The sequence below is a fragment of the Typopeltis vanoorti genome, chromosome 23 (genome assembly GCF_054136105.1).
Source record: "Typopeltis vanoorti isolate ZY-2024b chromosome 23, IOZ_Tvanoo_1.0, whole genome shotgun sequence".
Classification (NCBI taxonomy): domain Eukaryota; kingdom Metazoa; phylum Arthropoda; class Arachnida; order Uropygi; family Thelyphonidae; genus Typopeltis; species Typopeltis vanoorti.
The window spans coordinates 31,706,250-31,732,359 of record NC_143571.1 but is presented as its reverse complement, the minus strand read 5'-3'; the positions used below and the strand labels follow the sequence as shown (position 1 = coordinate 31,732,359).

The window sequence follows — 26,110 nt, the reverse complement described above, 5'->3', positions numbered from 1 at the left end:
ATTTACTGGAAACCAAGGGGACCATATCTGCATTGTGTACAGTAGTCCATACATGGGTTTATCAAGGCCTTGTAAAATAGGAGAATAACTGTTTTATTACAAGTTACCCAAAGAGATAACTTAGCCACCATAGCAACACAGAACCCAAACTATAACTCTCTGTCCATTATAACCCCCTACCCTCCAGTTACAATGACTACTAGCAGTAAATTCCCATTAATATTATATGCTACTTGAAATATACTCCACCCAAAAGGTATAACCTTACACCTGACATCATTGAACATATATTAATTTTCATTTGCCCATATAACCAGTATGTTCAAGCCAATCCACAGAGTTTCTGTATCTGCTATGTCCTTTATTACTCTCTCAACTTAGAATCATCCACTCTTACATCACTTTTGTACTCATGCCATTATCTCATCCAGTCCAACTGCTGTATTCAATTCAAGAATACAGCTTTAATACCTCTAACTCAACAATCTTTATTCTTTTATCCAGTTCCTTATTGGCATGCAGAGAAAGTCAAGGGTTATGCTTTACTAAATATAGACCTTACTGAAGTGAAGATTTAACAACTCAGCTAGAAACAATGGCATTTATATGCTTTATACTAATGCCAGGAGTATCCAGAATAAGGGAGAGGAATTGGTGGTGCAGATAGCATCAGCCTGGCAAAAATTATTGGGATCACTGAGACGTGGTTGACAGAAGAGGATATAATAACGAGAATAGAAGTAGCTAGGTACAGCATTTTTCGGCAGGATAGGAGGGGAAAACGTGGTGGTGGTGGGGTACTGCTTATGATAATTGACGATCTATGTCCTCTAAGAGTGGAGGCTTTGGAAGGAAGTGAGACAAATGATTTTGAGAGCATATGGTGTGATGTAGAGGTGGGCAAAACAGGATATTTAGTGGGGTATTGCTACAGACCCAGGAGCAAAGAGGATGGGGGGCACGAGATGTTTAGACAGTTAAGTTTGGCAAGTGCAAGAAGAATGATTGTTATGGGTGATTTTAACTACAGTAGTATAAATTGGAGAGAGGAAGATGCATGTAGCAATAGGGGAATGGAATTTCTAGAATTCTTGAGGGACAAATGTCTTAGGCAACATGTAACAGAGGGAACAAGAGGTTAAAGAGTATTGGATTTGGTTATAGCATCAGAAGAGTTGATAATAACTGAAATGACATCTCTCCCACCAGTTGGAGAGAGTGACCATATGGTTTTGACTAGGAAAATGAACATACATGCAGGAGTATCAAAGAGACGGGAACTTATGTGGAATTATAAAGTAGGTGATTATAACAGTCTTAGACATCAACTTAGGGAAGTTTCATGGAGGGAGGAATTGGAAGGCAGGGATATCATTAGTGCATGGGAAATTGTGAAAGAATATTTGTTAGCAGCAATGGTAAGTTGTATACCACGAGTGAGGAAAAGGACAAAATTTGGAGAAAAGTGGATGACAAACAATATTAAACAGGAATTGCATGCGAAAAAGAGGCCATGGAAGAGATATAAGGAGACAGGTGAAGAGAAGATGCATGAAGAATATAAGACACAGGCCAGAAGAGAGACTAGTGTGGTAAGGAAAGCGAAATTGGAATATGAGAGGAGATTGGCCCTAAGATCCAAAGAAAATCCTAGGGAATTTTTTTTAGCTGTGTGGCCAGTAAGAGGAGAAATGACTGTGGAAGAATGATATTGTGGGATAAAAATGGGAATAGAGTGACTGATGCAGAGGACATAGTAGAATTGTTCAATGAACACTTTATTGGAGTATTTCATCCTGGAGGAGTCAGTTTTAATGCTAGAGGGGTAGGGCAGGTTCGAGATTTAGAGGTACAGGAGGAGAGTGTGTTTCAGATACTGAGTACTCTGGATGTAGTAAAGCTTTGGGACTGGATGGTATTTCACCACGAGTTTTGAGAGAATGTGCTAGGGAACTGACAGTGCCTTTAACCTGGCTTTTCAATGAAAGTCTGGCTGCAGGAAAGGTGTGCCCAGGGAAGGAAGGAAGGTAAGATAGTGCCATTGCATAAGGGTGGTAACAGACTGGAAGTGTATTATTGTATTATTGTGTGTCATCAGTAGTTGTTAAGATCTTGGAGAAAGTAGTGAGGGACTGTATACAGCATTGGGCAGATGAGGATAATGTTATCCGTGAGAGTCAACATGGATTTGTGAAGGGGCACTCTTGTTTTAGTAATATGCTAGCCTTTTATAATAAAGTTACAAGAACATTAGATGAGGAAAAGGCATATACTGCAATTTTCTTAGAATTAGCGAAGGCATTTGACAGGGTGCCACATGATAAGCTGATATTTAAGTTGCAGCACATGGGTCTGGATGTCAGATTGGTCAACTGGATTCAGGATTGGCTGTCTGATAGGTATCAGAGAGTTGTGTATGGTGGAGTAGTTTCAAGGAGGCAGAGGGTTACAAGTGGGGTCCCACAGGACTCAGTACCAGGACCTATATTGTTTAACCTTTATATCAATGACTTTGCCAGTTGATTGCAAGGGGATATTCAGTCATTTGTGACCACCATTGCACCATCTCTTCCACCCTTTTTTGCGGACGATGCAAAGCTGGGAAGGATTATTAGTAATAGCAGATGTGGTAGCCCTGCAAGAGGATTTGAATAAGCTAGATAGATGGGCAAATGAACAAGGTGTCAGTTTAATGCAGCAAAATGTAAGGTTTGGGAAACATCGATGGGATGCTACATACTCTATGGGAGGAGTTATACTGGAGGAAGTAGGGGAGACAAGAGATCTGGGGTTGATGATTGATAGAAACCTGAAATTTAGGGGACATATTGCAAAGGTGGTGAAGGTAACACAGAGGATTGCTGCAATTATGAGAAGGACACTGACCTGCAGAGATAAAACAGCTATCATTCTGATCAGACCACACTTAGACTATTGTTCTCAGATTTGGTCCTCAGGATTTGAAGGGATAAATTAACTGTGGAAAGGGTACAGAGACGGATGACAAAGATGGTTTCAGGACTGTACAAGGATAGTTATGAGGATCGGCCGAGGGAATGTGGACTGCAGAGTTTGGTGGACAGAAGAAGGAGAGGTGATATGATTGAGACTTTTAAACTGTTGAGAGGTGGTTACAGGGTTGACACTGGGGAGTTCTTTCGCTTGGTTGAACAGCTGGAAGGAGTGATGACAAGAGGCCTGGAAGTTATGAAAGGAAACTTGTGAGCAAGAGGGTGAGGAGTGGTTTCTTTGCATGGAGGGTGGTTGAATCGTGGAATGCATTGTCTGATGGAGTGGTGAGAGCGAGAACGGTCAATGAGTTTAAGGAGTGGTATGATAGACTTTGTGTTTCTTAGGGGGGGGACCTCCCCTCGATGAGTCTTGACAGACTTTATGTTCTTAGGAAGGACCTTCCACGATGAGTCTCGACTCCATGGAGGGCTGAATAATAATAATAATAATTTCTAGTGTATGTGATACTTTCTGATATCTACATTCACTAAGGTCATTCTTCCTTTTACTTACTACATAGCAATAAAATTCTTTTGGATTTCCTCTATCCTGTTCAGCTAAATTCTTTTCATAATCTAATTTCACCATCTCACAATTGTCATCACCCTCTCTCTAATGGCATGCAATTTATACTGCTTCTTAGAAGGTCATTCCTCTTTTTACAATGCCAGCCCCACAAAATTCTTTCATTACACAGCTCTTGCTTTAAAATGTTATTCATACATTTAATTCCCATGAGATGTATTCCCCTAGCGCTGATAATGAAGTCAGATATGACTTCCTTCTGATACACTGACTATTTCCATTGTACTACTGACTCCTCTACTATATAGTATCTCACAACAAGATACTGCTTCAGGCTGCATTATAGTTTCACTCTGTTGGTTGGGATTACTGAGTAGGTCGCATATCCACTCTGCACCAAGAGGCAGAAGATTCGAATCCCACTATAGGAATGGATATTTTGGAATATCTTCAGGTAGTAGATGAATTTCCTTACTCAGTGTGAAACTACCACCACCATCATCCTGCTTCCTGGAGGTTGGAAGTGACTTGCTAATATCTTACTCTTAGCTCACCAACAATACTAACACTGTTGATTTATTTCACAACAAGAATAATAATACTAACTTTAACTTCACTTAAAAAGATCTATACAGTAATAACAATACTATAATAACTAAAGCAGACAAAGGTAATGCAACTGTGATTATGAAAACAAAATGCACATGCTTTTACAAGATCAATTTACATACTAAATCATAGATCTTGATCCTACTAACTCATAAAAGAATGAACTTCATAAATTATTGAAGAAAGTAATTTCCTGGCATAAAGAAACTGTTAACAAACTTAAGTCTTTTCATGTAAAAACAACCAGAATATATGGAGCAGCTAAAATTCAGAAAAAAGATATATCTCTATGCCCAATTGTGGACACAGAAATTTATATATATAGGACTATTTATAGTCCTATATATAAACTTGCTAAACATTTGGCTAAAATACTAGCATCTCGCACAGGTAATTCTTCCTCTTTTGTTAAAAATTCTGTTCACGGGTCTAAAAAGTATATTAAAAGATCATAATTTAAAAAGTTCAGATACAATGATTAGTTTCAATATTAACTCACTATTTGCCAATATACAGGTATCCCTTGCTTAACGTGGATTTGATTATCACGGCGAAATTAATTGCGGCAATCCCTTGATATACGCGGCAAGAGTTTTGATTAATGCACCTTTAAATTTACCATGCAAAATCATGTTCATGCCACGAGGCTAGGCCTCGTGGTCATCCAAATTCTCTTAATGATCTGTGTGAGAATGTGGAAGTTTTATTTTTCCCACCAAATATGACATCATTGCTACAACCCATGGACATGGATGTCATTGCAACTTTCAAAGCCTATTTTCTTAAAAAGACATTCTCAAAGGCTGTAGAAACAACAATGGGAGAAAATGCGATTATACTCCACGAATTCTGGAAAAAATTTAACATTAAACACACAATTCAGAACATTCGTGACTCGTGGGAGCAAGTGTCTTCTAGTTGCATGAAAGCTGTGTTGAAAAAACCTTCTGCCAGAATGTGCTAATGACTTAGGTTGTTTTCAAAATCCTGTGAACAACGTGGTCAAAGAAATTGTTGCAATTGGTGAAGACCTCGGTTTTGATGGTGTTGATGCAGAAGATGTTAAAGAATTATTGGATTCAAATTCAAAAGATTTCAGTGACAACGATCTTGAAATTGAACAACGCACATATGAAGACAATGAACAAATGGAATGTGAAGATGAGGTTCCAAAGGAAATAGCAGTCAAAGAACTGGATGGAATATTTCGCAGTTTAGAATCGCTTAAGCAGCAAGTAACGGATATGGATCCAGATGTTAATCGAAGAATGCTTGTTTGCCGAGGTTTGGAGAGTCATTTTGCTTGTTATTGTAGAATTTATGTCGATAAGAAAAAAACTAAAACTGTTCAAAGGACTCTTTATAACTTCTTTTGATTAAAAAAAATTGCAGTAACTAATGTAGGTACAAGTATTTATTAAACATTTACTTTGCATTCATTTTTATCTTTCCTAAAAGAGTACCATATAAAACGAACTATTAGTACAGTAATCGATCAGGGACGAATTGTACTTTTAAACATTGATTATTAGATTTGATTAACGTGATTTTGATATACGCGGTAACATCGAGGGATTAATTAAACGCATTAATCGAGGGATGCCTGTACTATTAATTGAGACCCGATTTGCTGAAGTCACAGTTTCCCTGAAATATATTTGGAACTGTAAATTACTCAAATTTACAGTACAGGCTGATTATTTTGCATGGAAAGAGAAGATATATACAAACAAATAGATGGAAGAGCTATGTGGCCTTCCTCCTTTTTCTCCCACTATATGGCCCTAGTCAAAGGAATAGCCAGTTCAGCTGAATGCTCTTTTAGCATCTATGCTGATATCCCATCAGTTCCTACTCCTTGACATTACAGTTCATCTAGGACCTGGGCCTGTCTCAGGATAGCCTTCCATTCTTCACGATTCTGTGCCTTGTTCCTCCAGTTTGTTACTCTTGTTTTCTTTAAAACATCCTCCACATCGTCAAGCCATCTCCTTTTGAGTCATCCTCTGGGTCTAGATCCACACAATCCAGACATGAAAACCTTTTTTTACAGCTCTGTCATCCCTTATTCACTGAACATCTCCTAGTCACCTCAGTCTTCTCACCCTTATTTCAGCAATAACATCCACTTCATTAAATTTCTCCATTATTTCTTTGTTGTTCCTCACTCTCCAAAGTCCATTCTCATTAATTTGGCCAAAGATCTTTCTTAATACTTTTCGTTCCCATATATGTACTCGGTTTTGATCTCTCTGAATCATTGTTTCACAGCTGTATAAAAGTATGGGTTTGAGGATTACTTTATATAGCTGGATTTTACTTTTTATTGAAATCAGATTAGATTTTAATAATGTTTGAATACTATAATAAGTTCTATTTGATTCAGCTATTCTATAGGTGATTTCAACTGACTGACACATCATTACTTTCTGTTATTTCCGAACCCAAATATGTGAATTTCTGTACTCGTTCAAAGGTTTCTTCATCTAGAGTGAAACTTTGGATGTTTCCAAATTTTTGTTTATCTCTGGCAACAATTAAGTATTTTGTTTTAGTTTCATTTGCTTGTAATCCCATTTTCTTTGTCTCCTCCCTCATTTGTCTATAATGCTCTCTGAGGCTTCTATCAGTTCTTCCAATACAGTCCACATCATCTGCAAAAGCTATTGACTTCTATTCATAATAGTTCCACCTCTGTTTATGATTATATTTTGTATTACTCTTTCTAGGAATAGGTTGAAAAGCATTGTTGATAATTGACCTCCTTGTCATAATCCTTTAGTAACCCTGAACTCTGGAGCAAGTTCACTCTGTATTTGCACTCTACACATAGTATTTCTGAGTGTTATTTTAACTAATCTTATCAATTTGGATGGAATTTGGAATTCTTTCATGACTTTGAATAGCTTACCTCTATTAATGTTATCATAGGCTTGTTTAAAGTCCACAAACAAATGGTGCAGATTAATATTAAACTCGTAGCATTTCTCCATTATGGTTCGTACTGTAAAAATCTTGTCTATTGTTGATCTACCATATCTAAAACCACATTGATAGTCATCCAGCATTTCTTCTATGATATGCTGCAATCTAGCTGCCAGTATCCCTACAAATATTTTGCAAATCACTGCTAACAATGATATTCCTCTATAGTTTTGGGCACAGAGACTTGTCATTTTTTTATGGATAGGGAAGATAATAGCAGTATCCCATACCTCTGACAAGCACTCGTGGAGTTTGATTAATAGTGATTGCCCACCATATTTTAATAGCTCGACTAGACTAGTATTCCATCTTCACTAGGTGCTTTATTATCTCATGTAGCTCTTGGCTTCGTCTGTTTCAGCTTTTCTCATACTTGCCAAGGATTCATTAAACTCATCTTCTTCTGGAACATTAGTTTCCAAGCTTGTTTTGTCCTGAAGAAGATCTTCAAAATATTCTGCTCACCTTCTCAAAATGTCCTCTCCACTAAGCAAGTTGCCCTCGTGGTCTCTGCAGAAAGTTGATCTGGGTTGAAATCAGCCTTTAATTTCTTTTATTTTATTATGCATTTTCTTTGTCCAGTATTCTTCAAAATCTCAATTTCATTTAGCCTTGTCTTTTCCCATTCCCATTTCTTTCTTCTGCATATATTTTTAGCTTGTTTATATTTTTCTATATATGCATTCTCATTTGTTCGAGTTTTCCATTCAAGCATCTTTAGATGAGCGGTCTTCAACACATTTTCTACTTTCCAAATCATACCATTCATTTTGTTTATCATTATTTCTGAATTCCAGAACTTTTTAGCCACTTTGGTAATTTTATTCTTGATCCTTTCCTGTTTTTTAATCTATAGTCATATCATTGGCATATTCATCCTCTTTCTCTTCATTTATTTCTTTTCTCAATCTTTCAACATATTTTTGTCTGATTTTTTATTTTTCATCTTTTAATTTTTGGACGTCATATCTTGGTGTTCTCCTTCATCTACCCACCTTATTAATTTTTATTCTTTGTTTATATTTAAAAAAGGAATAAAAATTAAATTTCTGTTATTCCATCTGCCAATCTCCAGCTAACTTTATGCACTTTTTTATGTGGAAAACAAGTTGAACACACGGTCATATTTTTGCCACTTGCAAAATCAATTAATCTCGTGCCATTTTCATTACTTTCTTCATGTACCCAATTGTTGGTTGCAAGGTCTCTTCGTTTCCTATTTTGGCATTCATGTCTCCAGGAACTATTTTAACATCATGTTTTGGTGACTGATCATATATCCTCTCCAGTGATTAATAGAAGTTCACCTTGTCTTCTTCACAAGAGTCCTTGGTTGGTGTGTGTGCACATATAAGTAAAATATTGAACATCTTGAACTTTATTCTTGGTACACAAAGCCGTTCATTAACTGGTCTAAAATCAAGAACCAAGTGTTTCCATTTCTTAGAGAAAAAAACAAAGAATGCAGTTATCAATGATCTTTTTGATCTTTTCCACTGTATAAAATAGTATATGTTCTGGTATCAAATATAACACTTTCTTTCCATCACATCCTGCAATGCCATTATCCTCATTCTATATCTCTGTAGTTCCTCACACTTTCTCCAGCTAACTTTATGCACTTTTTTATGTGGAAAACAGGTTGTACACATGATTATATTTTTGCTCCTCAATGCTCCTGGTCTGTTCAGGCTCAAGACAGCTTCCAAACTAATATTCATAATCCTTTTTCTGTTGTCCAGGTCATTCTGTGAAATCTGCTTGGTTCATTTCCCTTTTGACTTTCTTAACAAGTTGAGTTTTTACAGGGTAGGGTTGTTAGCCCTGTGCCCAACCTTACAAGAAAGAACTCTGCTATATCCTGGGGACAGGAACCCATTTTAGTCACCTTTTATGACATGCATGAGCTACATTGGGACTACTATTTAACCCAGGTTGCCACATGGGGGGGTATCACTTCCTACTGCTGAATTTTTATTCAGTTTGTGCAACAGCTTTAATATCTCCTCATACACCTGAGTTTTGTCATTCAGTGAAGAGGTAGCAGTGAGTGCAATGATGCATACATCAGGTTGATAGCTTTTAACAAAATGAGCACTCATTTGTTGAACAACCTCTTCTGCATCTGTCACCTTTGCACCATTTACATCAGTAGAGTTATTCTTTCACGTTCATTCTTTCTTTTACTTGCAGCATAACGACAGAATTCTTTGGGGTTGTCTTTAGCTTGCAAAGCCCATTTCTTTTCATACTAAGATTTAGCTTTCTGTACAACATTTGTGACTCTTCTGGCCTGCTGCTTGTAATTTTCATAACAGACATCATCCTTATGCACACAGTATTCCTTCCACATCATCCTTTTCTTATGAATCTCTTACTTAATAAGATTATACATCCATTTCACTCCTATCCTATTTATTCTTCAAACTCTAAGGACACATTCCTATATTGCATCATTAAAGTATTTTTTTAAATGCTCCCACATACTGTTGATATTATTTCCATCCAGCAACCAATACCACTGCATTGAACTCACAGACTGCTCAGTTGATCATAATTTCTTGTTTTGAAGTTCAGCATGTAACCTTTCTTGAATGGAACATTCATAAACTTAGCCACTTTTCCCAAGTGAGTACCACATGATTACTGTCACCAACCAGATGTAGAATAGCCATATCTTAAAATAAAAAAAATCAATTAACAAATAAAAATAAAATCAATAAATACTTTTATATACATAATAAGTATAATAACATAATACACGTCATAACATTAATACATATCAGAAAATTAGCTTTTCTTTTATGAATATTCTAGTTTTAACGAGAACTATTTTGCTTGTATAACAGTTGGAAAATTTTACATATAAAGCACATGAATTCACGTGTTGGTGACAAATTCATACATCCCTGATTCTTTTCTCCCCTTCAACATGAATTGACTCTTCTTAGCACTCTGCCAGTTACAGTTCTCTTAACTTTGGGCAGACAGTAATCTATCATTGTTGATATTAGGATGATGAATCAGCATTATCATAAGCTTCCTTGAATTTTCATTCAAACAGGCCTCTTTTATCACAATGAAGGTCTTTCACTATTGTAAAACAGGCCAGTCGGACCATGCACTCCAATCATCCTACAGAATTAACTGCAAAGGCACAAAGTCCCTACACTGCATCAAAACTTGATTTGAAAAAAAATTCAAGGAAACTTGTGCGATGTCGATTCATCCTAATCTCAATAAGAATGATGGATTAGTAATTCCAAGAATATGGAAGATTCATCGGCAACCCATATAGGATCCAGAACATGATGGCACAACCCCAACAAAAGAAAACTGTAAGAAAACAAGAGTGTAAAGATGCATTTGATGTCGTTTTTTCGATCTTTTCTATGCTTCTGAGTCTTGGACAATGACAAAAAGATGATAAAGAAGAATTGAGATCTGTAAAGACAGGCACATCTCCAAAAAGAGCTTGTAGAAACCTTAGTTTTTTCTATCTTTTTCTATGCTTCTGAGTCTTGGACAATGACAAAAGATGGTAGAAGAAGAATTGAAGCATTTGAGGTCTGGTGCTGGAGAAGAATTTTAAGAGTCTCTTGGACAGAAAAACGAACAAACAAAGTATCTCAGAAGAACTGAATATCCACACAAGACTGACAAACATAACTGACAAGAGAATTGGTAATATTTTGGACACATATGCAGAAGGGAAGGCAACCTGGAAAAAATAATCATCCAAGAAGCACAAGGAAGAAAGAAATGGCAAAAGCATCATCAGGAAAGTGATGAGTCCTCAGACATGAGGAGATCGAAGGGAGAGAGAGAGAGGGGGAAAGAGAGAGATATGTTATTATACTTATGTATATAAAAAAAGTATTTACTGATTATATTTTTATTTATTTATTGATTTTTTTATTTATTATTTTTATATGATTTTATTTATTTATTTTTTGCTTCACCAGAGGTCAGTGCTAGCATAAACAATTAAGAAAGCAACTTGATTTAGCTTACTTTTGCAGTATTATGTAACATGCTCATATGTATGTTTTCGTGATGATGACTTCGATATAGAGACTGAAACATCAAGTGTTATTCTCTTAATCATAAGTAAACTTTGCTTTAACATGAGTGTTTTTGTCTCCAAAAATTCTATATTATGAATGCTGATCACCATGTAACCGTGAAAGAAAGAATTCTACTGTAGTTGGATTTAATCTGTTTGCAATTATTAGAAATACTCTCCCCCAACCTTATCTTGTCAATCTTCTCTGAATACACTAAACCTATCATTTTCTGTTCCTATAAGACTATATTCCTTAATGACTATTCTGCCATTAAGGTCTTAATGATGCTAATTTTTTGGCCCCACTACATTTGTCATACTAAGAACTACTTATCTTTATTAATGATGCTTCAGAAATTTGTGTATATGCATGACAGCCAACTACAAGGCTGATAAGTGTTCAGGTAACTTTTACAATATGACTAATTCAGATAGGAAATTGGAGTTCCAACTCTCTAACAGTGAAGTTATCTTCCTTAGTGACTTTAATGTCCCCAACTCTGGCTGGCTCCCTTTTTTGCTATAAAATTAGCTATTTGCTATAACAAATGACAAAGCAAATGGTTCATCTGCCAATCTGATGGTCCTCTCCAATCACCCAACACTCTGGATCTTTTCTTAACCAGTTTTCTTCCAAGTACACTGTTAAAGTGACATCTTCTCCTCTTTAATAATTCAGATCATAACTTTGTAGAAGTTTCATCTGTAGTGGAACCCACTCCCTTCATTCATAACCTTATATCCTTTGATGTTATAACAATGCTATGCAAGAACATTTCTGAAGCTTTTACTCTTCCTTTCCATGGTTGGCCTGCTGTTTTCATTTTGCAGATCCTAATACTGTAGCCAGTAGGAGAAGAAATTACTGTGGAAGAATGACATTGTGGGATAAAAATGGGAATAGAGTGACTGGTGCAGAGGACATAGTGGAATTGTTCAATGAACACTTTATTGGAGTTTATTGGAGCATTTCATCCTGGAGGAGTCAATTTGAATACTAGAGGGATAGGACAGGTTCGAGGTTTAGAGGTATAGGAGGAGAGTGCGTTTCAAATACTGATTACTCTGAATGTCAGTAAAGGTGTGGGACTGGATAGTATTTCATCACGAGTTTTGAGAGAATGTGCTAGAGAACTGCCAGTGCCTTTGACCTGGCTTTTCAATGAAAGTCTGGCTGCAGGAAAGGTACCCATGGAATGGAAGGCAGGTAAGATAGTGCCATTGCATAAGGGCGGTAACAGACTTGAAGTGTCTAATTATAGGCCAGTGTGTGTGTCATCAGTAGTTAATAAGATCTTGGAGAAAGTAGTGAGGAATCGTATACAGCATTGGGCAAATGAGGGTAATGTTATCTGTGAGAGTCAACATGGATTTGTGAAGGGGTGCCATTGTTTTAGCAATATGCTAGCCTTTTATAATAATAAAAGGCTAGCATATTGTATAATATGCTATAATTGTATAATAGCATAATATCCCTCATCTAATGCTCTTGTATAAAGTTACAAGAGCATTAGATGAGGGAAAGGCATATACTGCCATTTTCCTAGACTTAGCAAAGGCATTTTTAACAGGGTGCAACATGATAAGCTGATATTCAAGTTGCAGCACATGAGTCTGGATGTCAGATTGGTCAACTGGATTCAGGATTGGCTGTCCGATAGGTATCAGAGAGTTGTGTATGGTGGAGCAATATCAAAGAAACAGAAGGTTACAAGTGGGGTTCCACAGGGCTCAGTACTGGGACCTATATTGTTTAACCTTTATATCAATGATATTTTCAGTGGATTGCAAGGGGATATTCAGTTATTTGCAGATGATGCGAAGCTGGGAAGGGTTATTATTAATAGTGCAGATGTGGTAGCCCTCCAAAAGGATTTGAATAAGCTAGATAGATGGGCAAATGAATGGGGTTTCAGTTTAATGCAGCAAAATGTAAGGTCTTGAGGCTTGGGACACATCGATGGGATGTAGCATACTCTATGGGAGGAGTTAAACTGGAGGAAGTAGGGGAGACAAGAGATCTGGGGTTGATGATTGATAGAAACCTGAAATTTAGGGGACATATTGCAAAGGTGGTGAAGGTAACACAGAGGTTTGCTGCAATAATGAGAAGGACACTGACCTGCAGAGATAAAAGGATTATCATTCCATTGTATAATACTCTGATCAGACCACACTTAGACTATTGTTCTCAGGTGTGGTCCCTAGGATTTGAAGGGGATAAATTAACTGTGGAAAGGGTACAAAGGCAGATAACAAAGATGGTGTCAGGACTGTACAATGTTAGTTATGAGGATTGGCTGAGGGAGTGTGGACTGCAGAGTTTGGTGGATAGAAGAAGGAGAGGTGATGTGATTGAGACTTTTAAACTGTTGAGAGGTGGTTATAGGGTTGACATTGGGGAGTTCTTTCACTTGGTTGAAAAGCGGGAAGGAGTCATGACAAGGGGCCATCCCTGGAAGTTACAAAAGGAAACTGTGAGAAAGAGGGTGAGGAGTGGTTTCTTTGCATGAAGGGTGGTTGAACCATGGAATGCATTGCCTGATAGAGTGGTGAGAGCGAGAAATGTCAATGCGTTTAAGGAGTGGTATGATAGACTTTGTGTTTCCTAGGAGGGACCTCCCTCGATGAGTCTTGATAGACTTGTGTTTCTTAGAAAGGATCTCCCACAATGTCTTTTGACTCCATGGAGGCCTGAATAACAATAATAATAATAATACTTGTGAGTGTGTGATAGATATTTCCATGTTGAAATGATAGGTATAACGTAATATAAAAAAGTTCCCACTTTTAGAAATTATTTTTTACCATCTCTGTGTGCCCACCTCTCTCTCTCTCTCACCCAAGATGCAGTATTGCAACATCACCTAGAGATAAGGCTAGCCTCCTGGTATCATTATTCTTGTCCAATTCCTGTACAGATGCAAGGTAAATCATCTCTAATTTACTTGGAATATTACATCACATACCTCTGTAACTTTCTGCTAGGATATCTACTTTAGATCATCTACAATCAGTGACTAAACCTTCGTAGAGTGCAATGATAGTGATGCATTAGTTATTTCAAAACACAATTTTTTCTTTCTTTCCACAAAAAAAGAACTTAGTTCCTGCAAATGCACAGTTTAAGATTAACATCTTACTTTTGAATTGATGCTTATTCCTGGACTTTTTTTTTTTTTTTGCTCAAGATATTACTTTTCCTCTGTCTAACTACTGACTCTGTACAAATCACAAATCCATCCAACCTTGGAATACTTCTCTCACATATTTGATGATGCATCTAAGATCTCTCTAAAAACTCTTAATGCTGTTCAAAAGATGAAAGTTTTGCTATTGATGATGCTTCTTTCACAAACTCTCTCTCAAGCAAGTTTCATAGACAGTCAGTTCCTGCATTATATCTCTTCTAAGCTATTTCCATGTTTGCTGTTCACAAGAACTGATTGTCATCCAACATGTTCTCCCATTTCTGGTAAACCTACAGTAAAATAAGCATCAGCTACTGAACATCATTTTATAGTTGAATTGCTGACTCTCCAACCCTACTACTCCTATTTCTCTTTCATTTCATTTCATCTACTTGAGTTCTGTGGAACAGCTCTCCCATGATGTTTTCCCAAGGACTACAGCCTCCAGCTCTTCAAAAAGAATATCATCAGATCACTTTTCTCTTGACCTTTGCACATACACAGAAGTAATTTGCTTATAGGCTTTGTGGCTTTTTTGTGTGTGGGAACGATATTAAAAAAATTGACTTTCAGACTTGATCGATGTTAGATGGCAAGTTCAATGTTGAAGCAACTGGTAAAGCTACAAATAACAGACAATGGAAAAATCAGTTTTTAGGTGTTTCTGATAATGGATAGATGTTCAGATTATCAATAAAATCACAAATAATGGACATTGGAACAATCAACTTTCATATGAGTCAAACGGTTAGTCAATTGTTACATGTTTATTTAAACTGTCTGATAGATGTCAATAAATGTTTACATGGTTTCTGTAACATAATTTTCATTGTCAGGTCAGCACATCAAGCAAATGGTCAGATATTAGGAAGTAAATATTGTGTAATAAACTGTACTACACATCATATGAAAGGGAGTGAATTCAATATGAAATTCAAGGAAGAGATTCACAGGTGGCTAAGAATTGTTAACTGCATTCAGGATTACAGTATTTATCCAATATTTTATGAAGTAGCTGCAAAATAAATTTTAAAATTTTAATTAAAAAAGTAATATACCATCTGGATCTACTTCTCTGGCACACTTGAGTGCATCTGAAGTTGCAATATCTTGATTTGCAGGTGAAATTGCCAAGATAAGGCAATTTTTTGGTCTTATATAAGAATATACCATATCTTTGACCACTTCTACAATATTGTCTGGTTGTCCTTCAGTTGGATTCTTGATCAAGCCAGGAAGGTCCACAAGAGTTAGATCTACAACTGAAAATAAAATATACATTTTTTTGCCAGACAGTTATGATAAATAAAAAAAATTGTAAAATAAAATCCATATACTGCTCAAGACTTGCTAATTTTGCATTTTGACTGAAAACAATTGTTTCTGTTTCAAATTATGAAAATGTTTTTAGAAAAATGCTTCTTCAGCATTTCCACATATCCTAAAAGTAGGTGAGAGTGATACCAGCATGAATTTTCTTTTTTATACAATAGACATGGCTAAACAAAGTTAAAAACAGTCTCACTATTCAACATCAGTGAAGCTCAGGTTTCTGATTTTGCACTTTTATAAATATTTTTCCTTGAAAAGTGAAGACAGATTAGTTAAGAAAAAAATGTCACTGCTATTTTTTAATATTTGTCTATAGGAAATTGCAAAAAAAATATATCATCATCAAATTCCTGACATGTACCCTCAAGGGGTGTACAGGATATGATAGTATTACATGAAAAATTTACATCATTACTAACTTCTTATCTAGAATTTTCCTCCAATTCAGTCTGTTACTTGTGAAGACTCAAACATTATCAGATCTTATATTTCTACCGTCTAAGGCACTTTGTATCGTATCAATCCACCTATATCTTGGTCTTCCTCTGGGTTGTTTTCCTGCCAACCTGGCAGAGAACACTTATTTTGCTAATCTTTCCTCTCCCATTCTGTTTAAGTGACCATATCACCTGAGATTAGCTCTACTAATGCATTCCTGGATGCTGACAATGTCAAGTTCTTTCCTAATATCCTCGTTTTTCATATGATATTGCCATTGGTGCCATCTGTTCACGCCTCTAATCTTTCTCAGGACTCTCATATTTGCAGTCTCTAGTCTTTAGGCAAGTGTTTTTTTACTTCTGACCCAGCTCTCAGATCCATAAGTTAAAACTGGTTTGAACACTGTCTTGTATACAGCTAATTTAGTGTTTTGACTAATTTCTCTCTTATTCCATATGAATTTGTTCAGTTGACTTCCTAACATACCAGCTTTGTCGATTCTATTGTCTATTTCCATATTTAATTTACTATCTTCATAAAAATCATGCTTAAGTAGCCGAAATGTTTTACTTGTTCCACAATTTCTCGGTTCACAAAGTAGTTGTCATTTTCAATGATTCTATCTATTTTCATTGTCTTTGTCTTTTTATTGCTAACCTTCATACCATATCTATCACAACAGTTATTCAATTTAGTCAGGAAATCTTGCAAACTTGTAGTGGATTTATTTAGAAGTATAACATCATCCACATAAAGCAAAGAGCTGACATTAACATCTCCAATTTTGATATCATGTTTAATACCACTTTCCTTCATAATGTGATCCATATAGATAATGAATAATAGCAGGGATAATGTACATCCTTGTCTCACACCAGAATTAACATTAAATCATCTTCCTGTCCTTCCTTCAATTCCAACTGCTGACTTACAACTCAAATAAAGACTAAGTATTGCTTGATATAATTTTCCAATCATACCATATTACTGTAGCGTATTGAATAGTTTCTCTCTTGGCACCTTGTCATATGCCTTTTCCAGATTGAAAAAACTTATATACAGGTCTTTGTTATATTCCCATGATTTCTCAACTATTTGTCGTAAAGTGAAGATCTGATCCTGACAGCCTCTATTTGGCCTGAATCCAGCTTGTTCTTCACCAAGCTTTTCTTCCACAATTCTTCTCAACCGTTTCTCAAGTATACTTACATAAATCTTGCCATGAACTCAGTAGGGAAATACCTCTGTAATTCTCACATTCAGTTTCATTTCCCTTTTTATATATGGGTACTATGAGAGCTCTACTCCAATCATCAGGAATTCGTCCCTCTGTCCAGGCCTTTGAACTATGCACTGCAGCCACTGTAAGACTTTTATACCACCATACTTCAGCATTTCTGGTCGAATATCATCTACTCCTGCTGCCTTTTTCTACTTCAAGTATGGATATGTATTCCTGACTGTATGCCTGTCGAGTGTTTTTTACCACTGTGCTATCACTGCTTGTTTCATTTAGCAAATTTTTGAAGTAATTACTCCATACTTCAAGGATATTTTTTTCTCCCATTTTCAAGTCACCTTTATCATCTCTAACTCCTTTTATAGCACTCTTTTCTCCATTCCTAAGCTTCTTCAACAACCTCCAGAATATTTTGCCACCTTCTTGATATTTATTTTCTATGTTCTTGCCAAAGTCCTCCCATGACTTTTGTTTAGCTAGTTTTACACAGTGTTTAGCTTTCTTACATTTGTTTCTGTATTCTCTAAGAGCACAAGCTGACTTATTCACCAGGAACTTTTGATATGCTTTCTTCTTTTCCTTCACTGCCTCTTTAACTTCCTGTTTCCACCATGGAGTTCTGATTTTTCTATCCTTGCAGACAACCTCACCACATGCTTCTCTGGGTGAATCAATCAGGGTTTTCTTCAAGGCTTGTCAATGGATCTCCAAGGTTTGGATCCTGTTCTCACACTCTTTCATTTTTTCTTCAATAAGCTTTGTGTATTTTAGTCTACAGTTCACATCTGAGAGCTGCTAACTTTTATTTGCTTTAAAACTTTCTTACACATTATTCTTTTCAATATGAAATTTAGTTTCATCCAGCTCAAGACTAAATAGTGATCACTTCCAATTTCAAATACACTCTGGTGTCCTGCACCATGGGAAAAAACATCACTATCAACAATAACATAGTCAATGAGACTTTTCTTATTCCTTGCTTCTTCTCTCCATGTGAATTTGTGCACATTTTTATGTTGGAACATGTTGTTAGTAATAACCAGTCCATGTCGTGAGCAAAAATCCAACAGGTATTTGCCATTATTATTAGCTTTGCTCTTTTCTCCAAATTTTCCCCAAATATTTTTGTATGTCTGATGATCATTTCCTACTCTGCTATTTAGCTTTCTCTAAATCCTCAAAAAATTCCCCCACTTCTACCTTAGTAGAACCTTCTGTGGGACCATAGGCACAAATACATTTCATTGTCCAGTTCCTCAGTCTGATATTTGCCCACATCACTCTACTCGAGACTGCCTGCCATTCAAGAAGATTAGTCTCCTATTTAGTGTTGAACACAATGGGTGCTCCTTCTCTTCCTTGATTGTCATTGCCTGAATATAACATTTTGTATTTACTGTTCAGAAAGATCTCACCAGTTTTTGTCTTTTTTGTTTCAGTCACCCCTATTATGTCGATCTGGTACTTATCTAATTCCTCAGCTATCTCCATTTCTTTGCCATTCAGGCTTCTTATGTTGATAGTACCGATCTTTAACTCTGGTGATGTTGAGTTGGGGGTGTGCTTTCAGATTTGTTCCAGTAGCTGACTTTTCGCTGTTCGCCGTGGTTCCCTGGCGAAAACAATGGGGGCCTTGTTTAACCGGGTGACACCCCAGCCAGCATGAAATTTTGTCATGTTGTACCAAAGCTGTATAACTGAGAGGAGACCTCCACATAGCCTTTAAAGCAATGCGGAGAAGCGACCAGGGCTTCTGACCTAATGTCCCATCCTCACCTTTTCATGGTGCACCCTATTGGGTATCTATCTGGAAACAGGATGGGCTGGCAATTTGGGATTTAGCCAACCAAATTGTATTCTTATTAGCTTAAACCAATATAAAAAAAAATACACTCTTTGTATTACAATATACCTGTGTTCTTTTTTGGTATCTGTAATAGAATGTGGATATTTTTGCAGAAAAAGGTTTTTTTTTTTTTGTTTTTTTTTTGCAATTTACTTGAAACATTTTATCATGTACAAACTTTTCAAAATTCCTAGACATATTCACAAACAGTTAAAGTTTAGAGGACATATTGCTAAGGTAGCCCATAAGATTAGTCGGCTATTGAAGAACACATTAACAAGTAGAGATTAGGAAGTTGTTATTCCTCTTCTATAATGCCTTCATACACCCACATCCAGATTGCTGTGCTCAAGTCTGGTCCCCTGGGTTTCTTGGGGATGAGGAAGCAGTGGAGATGATTCAGAGGTGAGTGACCAAGATGGTGAGTGGCCTGTGAAATGTTGCCTATGAGGATAGATTGAAGATGTATGGATTGCAGAAGTTGGTTGATAGGAGAAAAAGAGGGAATAATTCCTTGTTCTGGTCCCACTAGCCAAGTGCTAAAACCAGAACAAGGAGTCATCCCTAGAAGATGAATAAAGTTGTTGTTAGTAGGGGTGCAACGACTAGATTTTGTAGAGTTGCGAATGAGTGAATGGGTTGCAGAGTGTGACTGCTTTGTCTGTTAATGGGTTTAAAGAGAAGTATGATAGATTAGGTCTCCTGCAATGAGTCTTCGGACTCATGGAGGTGACCATATAATAATAAATATTCCGAGTCAAACCTAATCATATTATAGCTCACTGCACTTATGCTGTCAAATGCAATCAACAACTGTTATTTGTTATTAATCCACATCTATTCATAGAAAATCTAAGTTTAGAGCAAAAAATTTGGGCAGAACTAGTATTGTATTAATATTTAGAAAATATTCAAGCTCTAAATCATTAAACTGTTATTGAAATAACATGCAGATTTAATGACTTTATAATTTCATTTCTCTTTCTTCTCCATTCTAAATAGGATTAACTCAACAGCAATCATACACAGGCATTGTATAAAAATTTATTATTATTATTTATTATTATTATTATTATTCAGGCCTTCATGGAGTCAGAAGACTCATCGTGGGAGGTCCTGCCTAAGAAACACAAAGTCTATCAAGACACATCGAGGGGAGGCCCCCCTTAAGAAACACAAAGTCTATCATACCACTCCTTGAACTCATTGACTGTTCTCACTCTCACCACCCCATCAGGCAATGCATTCCATGGTTCAACTACCCTCCATGCAAAGAAACCACTCCTCACCCTCTTGCTCACAGTTTCCTTTCATAATTTCCAGGGATGGCCTCTTCTCATCACTCCTTCCCACTATTCAACCAAGCGAAAGAACTCCCCAGTGTCAACCTTGTAACCACCTCTCAACAGTTTAAAAGTCTCAATCATATCACCTCTCCTTCTATCAACCAAACTCTGCAGCCCACATTCTCTCAGCCGATCCTCATAACTATCATTGTACAGTCCTCAAACCATCATTGTTATCTGCCTTTGTACCCTTTCCACAGTTAATTTACCCCCTTCAAATCCTGGGGACCAAATCTGAGAACAATAGTCCAAGTGTGGTCTGATCAGGGTCTTATACAACGGAATGATAACCCTCTTATCTCTGCAGGTCAGTGTCCTTCTCATTATTGCAGCAAACCTATGTGTTACCTTCACTACCTTTGCACATGTCCCCTAAATTTCAGGTTTCTATCAATCATCAACCCCAGATCTCTTGTCTCCCCTACTACCTCCAGTATAATTCCTCCCATAGAGTATGCAGCATCCCATCGATGTTTCCCAAACCTCAAGACCTTACATTTTGCTGCATTAAAATGACACCTCGTTCATTTGCCCATCTATCTAGCTTTTTCAAATCCTCTTGCAGGGCTGCCGCATCTACACTATTACTAATAATCCTTCCCAGCTTCGTATCATCTGCAAACAACTGAATATCTCCTTGCAATCCACTGACAATGTCACTGATATAAAGGTTAAACAATATAGGTCCCAGTACTGAGCCCTGTGGGACCCGACTTGTAACCCTCTGCTTCCTTGAAACTGCCCCATCATACACAACTTTCTGATACCTATCAGACAGCCAATTCTGAATCCGGTTGACCAATCTGACATCCAGACCCATGTGCTGCAACTTAAATATCAGCTTATCATGTGGCATCCTGTCAAATGCCTTTGCTAAGTCTAGGAAAATGGCAGTATATGCCTTTCCCTCATCTAATGCTCTTGTAACGTTATCATAAAAGGCTAGCATATTGCTAAAACTAGAGCGCCCCCTTCACAAATCCATGTTGACTCTCACAGATAACATTACTCTCATCTACCCAATGCTGTATATGGTCCTTCACTACTTTCTCCAAGATCTTATTAACTACTGATGACACACAAACTGGTCTATAATTAGACACTTCCAGTCTGCTACCACCCTTATGCAAAGGCACTATCTTACCTTCCTGCCATTCCATGGGCAACTTTTCCGCAGCCAGACTTTCATTGAAAAGCCAGGTCAAAAGCACTGTCAGTTCTCTAGCACATTCTCTCAAAACTCATGGTGACATACCATCCAGTCCCACAGCTTTACTACACATCCAGAGTACTCAGTATTTGAAATGCACTCTCCTCCTGAACCTGCCCTATCCCTCTAGCATTAAAACTGACTCCTCCAGGATAAAATACTCCAATAAAGTGTTCATTGAAGAATTCTACTATGTCCTCTGCATCAGTCACTCTATTCCCATTTTTATTCCACAATATCATTCTTCCACAGTCATTTCTCCTCCTACTGGCCACATATCTAAAAAAATTCCCTAGGATTTTCTTTGGATCTTAGGGCTAATCTCCTCTCATATTCCCAGTTTCGTCTTGCTTACCATACTAGTCACTCTTCTGGCCTGTGTCTTATGCTCTTCATGCATCTTCTCTTCACCTGTCTCTTATATCTCTTCCACAGCCTCTTTTTCGCATGCAATTCCTGTTTATTATTGTTTGTCATCCACTTTACTCCAAATTGTGTCCTGTTGTTCACTCGTGATATACAACTTACTATTGCTGCTAACAAACATTCTTTCATAATTTCCCATGCACTAATGATATCCCGGACTTCCAATTCCTTCCTCCATGAAACTTCCCCAAGTTAACATCTTAGACTATTATAATCACCTGCCTTATAATTCCACATACGTTCCCGTCTCTTTGATACTCCTGCATGTCAAGTCAAAACCATATGGTCACTCTCTGCAACTGGTGGGAGAAATGTCATCTCAGTTATTATCAACTCTTCTGATGCTATAACCAAATCCAAAACTCTTTAACCTCTTGTTTCCTCTGTTATATGTTGCCTAGGACATTTGTCCCTCAAGAATTCTAGAAATTCCATTCCCCTATTGCTACATGCATCTTCTTCTCTCCAATTTATACGACTGTAGTTAAAATCTCCCATAACAATAATTCTTCTTGCACTTGCCAAACTCAACTGTCTAAACATTTCCTGGTCCTAGACATGCAGGAGTATCAAAGAGATGGGAACGTATGTGGAATTATAAGGCAGGTGATTATAATAGTCTAAGACGTCAACTTGGGGAAGTTTCATGGGAAGTTGTTATAGAAGAATAAGAGAACAGGCAATAAACACATGTATGAGTGATATATCATGTGGACTAGAAAACTATAAGTGTACTAGAGAAAGAAAAAACGCACAATGTTGGAATTATTATTAAGATTAATTATTCTTATCAGACCGTCACATAATCAAAAGACTCATTATGGGAGGACTCACTGTTGCGTGTATACATACACGCACACATCATCATCATCATTGTCAAACCATGCTTTAAATGCATTCACCACACTCTCAGGTAATCTATTCCAATCCACCGTCATCCACAATAAATCTACCCCTCTCCTGTCTCTCACCCATTGCATGTAATCTTTTCCACATTATACAGTAATAATCGCTTACAAACTTATATGAAAAGGACACTTGCAGGATAAAAGAAATACAAGGGAGTTTATATGCCATGTGATGAGCAAGAGAAGGATTACTTAAGTATGTCAATGGCTGATGGTGAAAATGAAACCACTGTAGAAGATACATTGAAATTATTTAATGGGCACTTGGTCAGTGTATTTCATATTGATGAGAGCATTGTTATAAAAAGCTCAGAAGGGAGGAGACGAGAAGTATCCACTTCTTGTATCCACTCAAGAAGATACAAATAAGTAGATGTATGAAATAGAGTACACCAGTGGTAATAGTTGTGTTCCGCAAACTAGTTACAAGTGTTCTGTCAGTGAAAGAAGTCACATGACACAGTTCTGAGTATAATTAATACATTGAGTTGTGAATTTTCCTTACAAGAAGAAGAACAATTCATTATCTAGTCAATGGATCATACCCTAAAAATGAAATTCTCTGAAATAACTCTTGAGGAATTTTAGATTTCTGTCCAAGCGGAATACCCAGTTCCCTCCACAAGGGGCACTGAAAATTTTGTTACAGTTTTCAACATCATATTTGTGTGAGCTCAGTTTCTCAATATTAATCATATAAAAAATAAAAAGTGTGAAAGACTTACTGATATAGACAAAGAGATGAGGGTAGCTATATCACATATTAGACCTGATATTGCTGAAATTTGCAAAAGCCGACAAGCTCAAGTATCAAATTAAAATAAGTTCCATTTTTATAAAAGATAAGTCCGTGCATATTTTTATTGTTAGTTTTATGACCCTAATACTTTTGGTGTTCCCCAAATCTTTCTTATAATCAGAAGTATTCCGTGAGTTTGAAAAGGTTAAGAACCACTGGAGTAGGCAATAACATTATAGGATTATTTTATTATTTAGCATTTCCATTAAATTCTAAGATGCAATGAAAGATGCTCACACCAACCATTACTCACATAATACTTACCATACCACTCCTTAAACCTCTGCTGAAAATGCACATCAAATCCTTCTGCCAACTCATTTCACTCATTTACCATTCTCCAAGCAGAAAATCTAATCCTTACATCCTTGCCAAACATACGCTTACCCAACTTATGGGAGTATCCTCTTGTTCCCCCCCCCCCCATCTCAGCATGTACTAAAAAAAGTTCCCTCTACATCTAGAGATATTCAGTGGTCACCTTTATCAGGGTATTGTATCCTATGTAAAACAGAGTTTATTCCGAAAAGGACAAGAAGAATTGGGAAGAGGAAACTACATGTTGTAGTAAGGAAATGGAATTTCTGAAATTCTTGAAGGACAGATGTCTTAGTTAACATTTAGTGGAAGGAACATGAGGTTCAAAAGTTTTAGATTTGGTCATAGCATCAGAAGATATGATTATAACTGAGATAGCATCTCTGCCCTAGTTGGAGAGAATGACCATGTGATTCCGACTTATAAGATGAATAGACATATGCAGAAGTATCAAAGAGAAAGGAATCTATGTGGAATAATAATGCAGATGATTATAATAGTCTTTGATATCAACTTGGAGCTGTTTCATGGATGGAAGAATTGGAAGGACAAGATATCATCAGTGCTTGGGAATTGGTGAAGAAATATTCATTAGCAGCAATGGCAAGTTATACACAGTGATTAAAAAAGAGAACGAGAACACAATTTAGTGTAAAGTGATGATGAACAGTATTAAATGGGAATTGCAGGTGAAAAAGATGTTATGGAACAGATAAGTAGAGGGGTGGAGAGCAGATGCATGAAGAATATAAGACTCAGGCCAGAAAAGTGACTAGTATGGTAAGGAAGGCAAAAAGGAAATATGAGAAGAAATTAGCTCTGAGATCCATAGAAAAATCTTAAGGATTCTTTTGTTATGTTATCAATAGGTGGAGAAATGAATGTAGAACAATGACATTGTTGGATAAAAATGAGAGTAGAGTGACTGATGCAAAGGTCAGAGTGGAGTTGTTCAATGAACAATTCATTGGGATGTTTACTCCTGGAGAAGTGAGTTGTACTACTACTAGAGAGATAGGAGCTGATTTGAGGTTTAGAAGTGCAAGAATATCAGGGTGTCAATAAAGCAAATGATGATGGTATTTTGCCACCAAGTTTGAGAGAATGTTCTAAAGAACTGACAGCTCTGTAGACCTGGCTTTTCAATGAAAATCTGGCCATGGGAAAATTTCAAAGGTTTGGAAGGAGGGTAAGATAGTGCCATTGCATAAATGTGGTAGCAGACTGGAAGTGTCAAACTATAGACCAGTTTGCATTTCATCAGTAGTTAAGATTTTGGAGAAATTGGTGAGGGATCACTTACAGCATTAGGCAGATGAGGGTAATATTATCTGTGAGAGTGACCATGGATTTGTTAAGGGACACTCTTGTTTTAGCCATCTGACTGAGTTTTATAATGAATGAAGTGACAAGAGCAATTCATGAGGAAAAGGAACATTTGCCATTTTTTTGGAATTTATAAAAAATATTTTGATAGCAGGCCACATGATAAGCTGATATTTAAGTTACAGCACATAGGTTTAGATGTCTGAACTGGATTCAGGATTGGCTATCTGATAGGTAACAGAGAGTCATGTATGAGCAAGCAGTATCAAGGAAGCAGAAGATTACAAGTGGGGTCCCACAGGGCTCAGTACTGGGACCTATATTGTTTAACCTTTATATCAATGGATTGCAGCAGAATATTCAGTTGTTTGCAGATTATGTAAAGCTGAGAAGGGGGTAGTAACTGTACAGATGTGGGGTAGCCCTGAAAGAGGATTTGAATAAACTTGACAGATAAGAAATGAATGGATATCTCAGTTTAATTCAGCTAAATGCAGTCTTGATGTTTGGAATGTATGATGGAAGGATGC

The 26,110-nt window shown here is 36.8% G+C and overlaps 1 protein-coding gene across 3 annotated transcripts in view; it reads right to left on the bottom strand.

Annotated features, from left to right (window-relative positions):
* Positions 1-26,110, bottom strand: part of LOC150093740 (dynamin-1-like) — a 321,001-nt gene that overhangs the window by 197,835 nt on the left and 97,056 nt on the right. For all 3 annotated transcript variants that reach the window (XM_090413070.1, XM_090413072.1, XM_090413071.1), the window contains exon 5: positions 15,447-15,650. In XM_090413070.1, the coding sequence (XP_090269196.1) occupies positions 15,447-15,650 (204 nt within the window). The remainder of the gene's footprint in view (positions 1-15,446; positions 15,651-26,110) is intronic.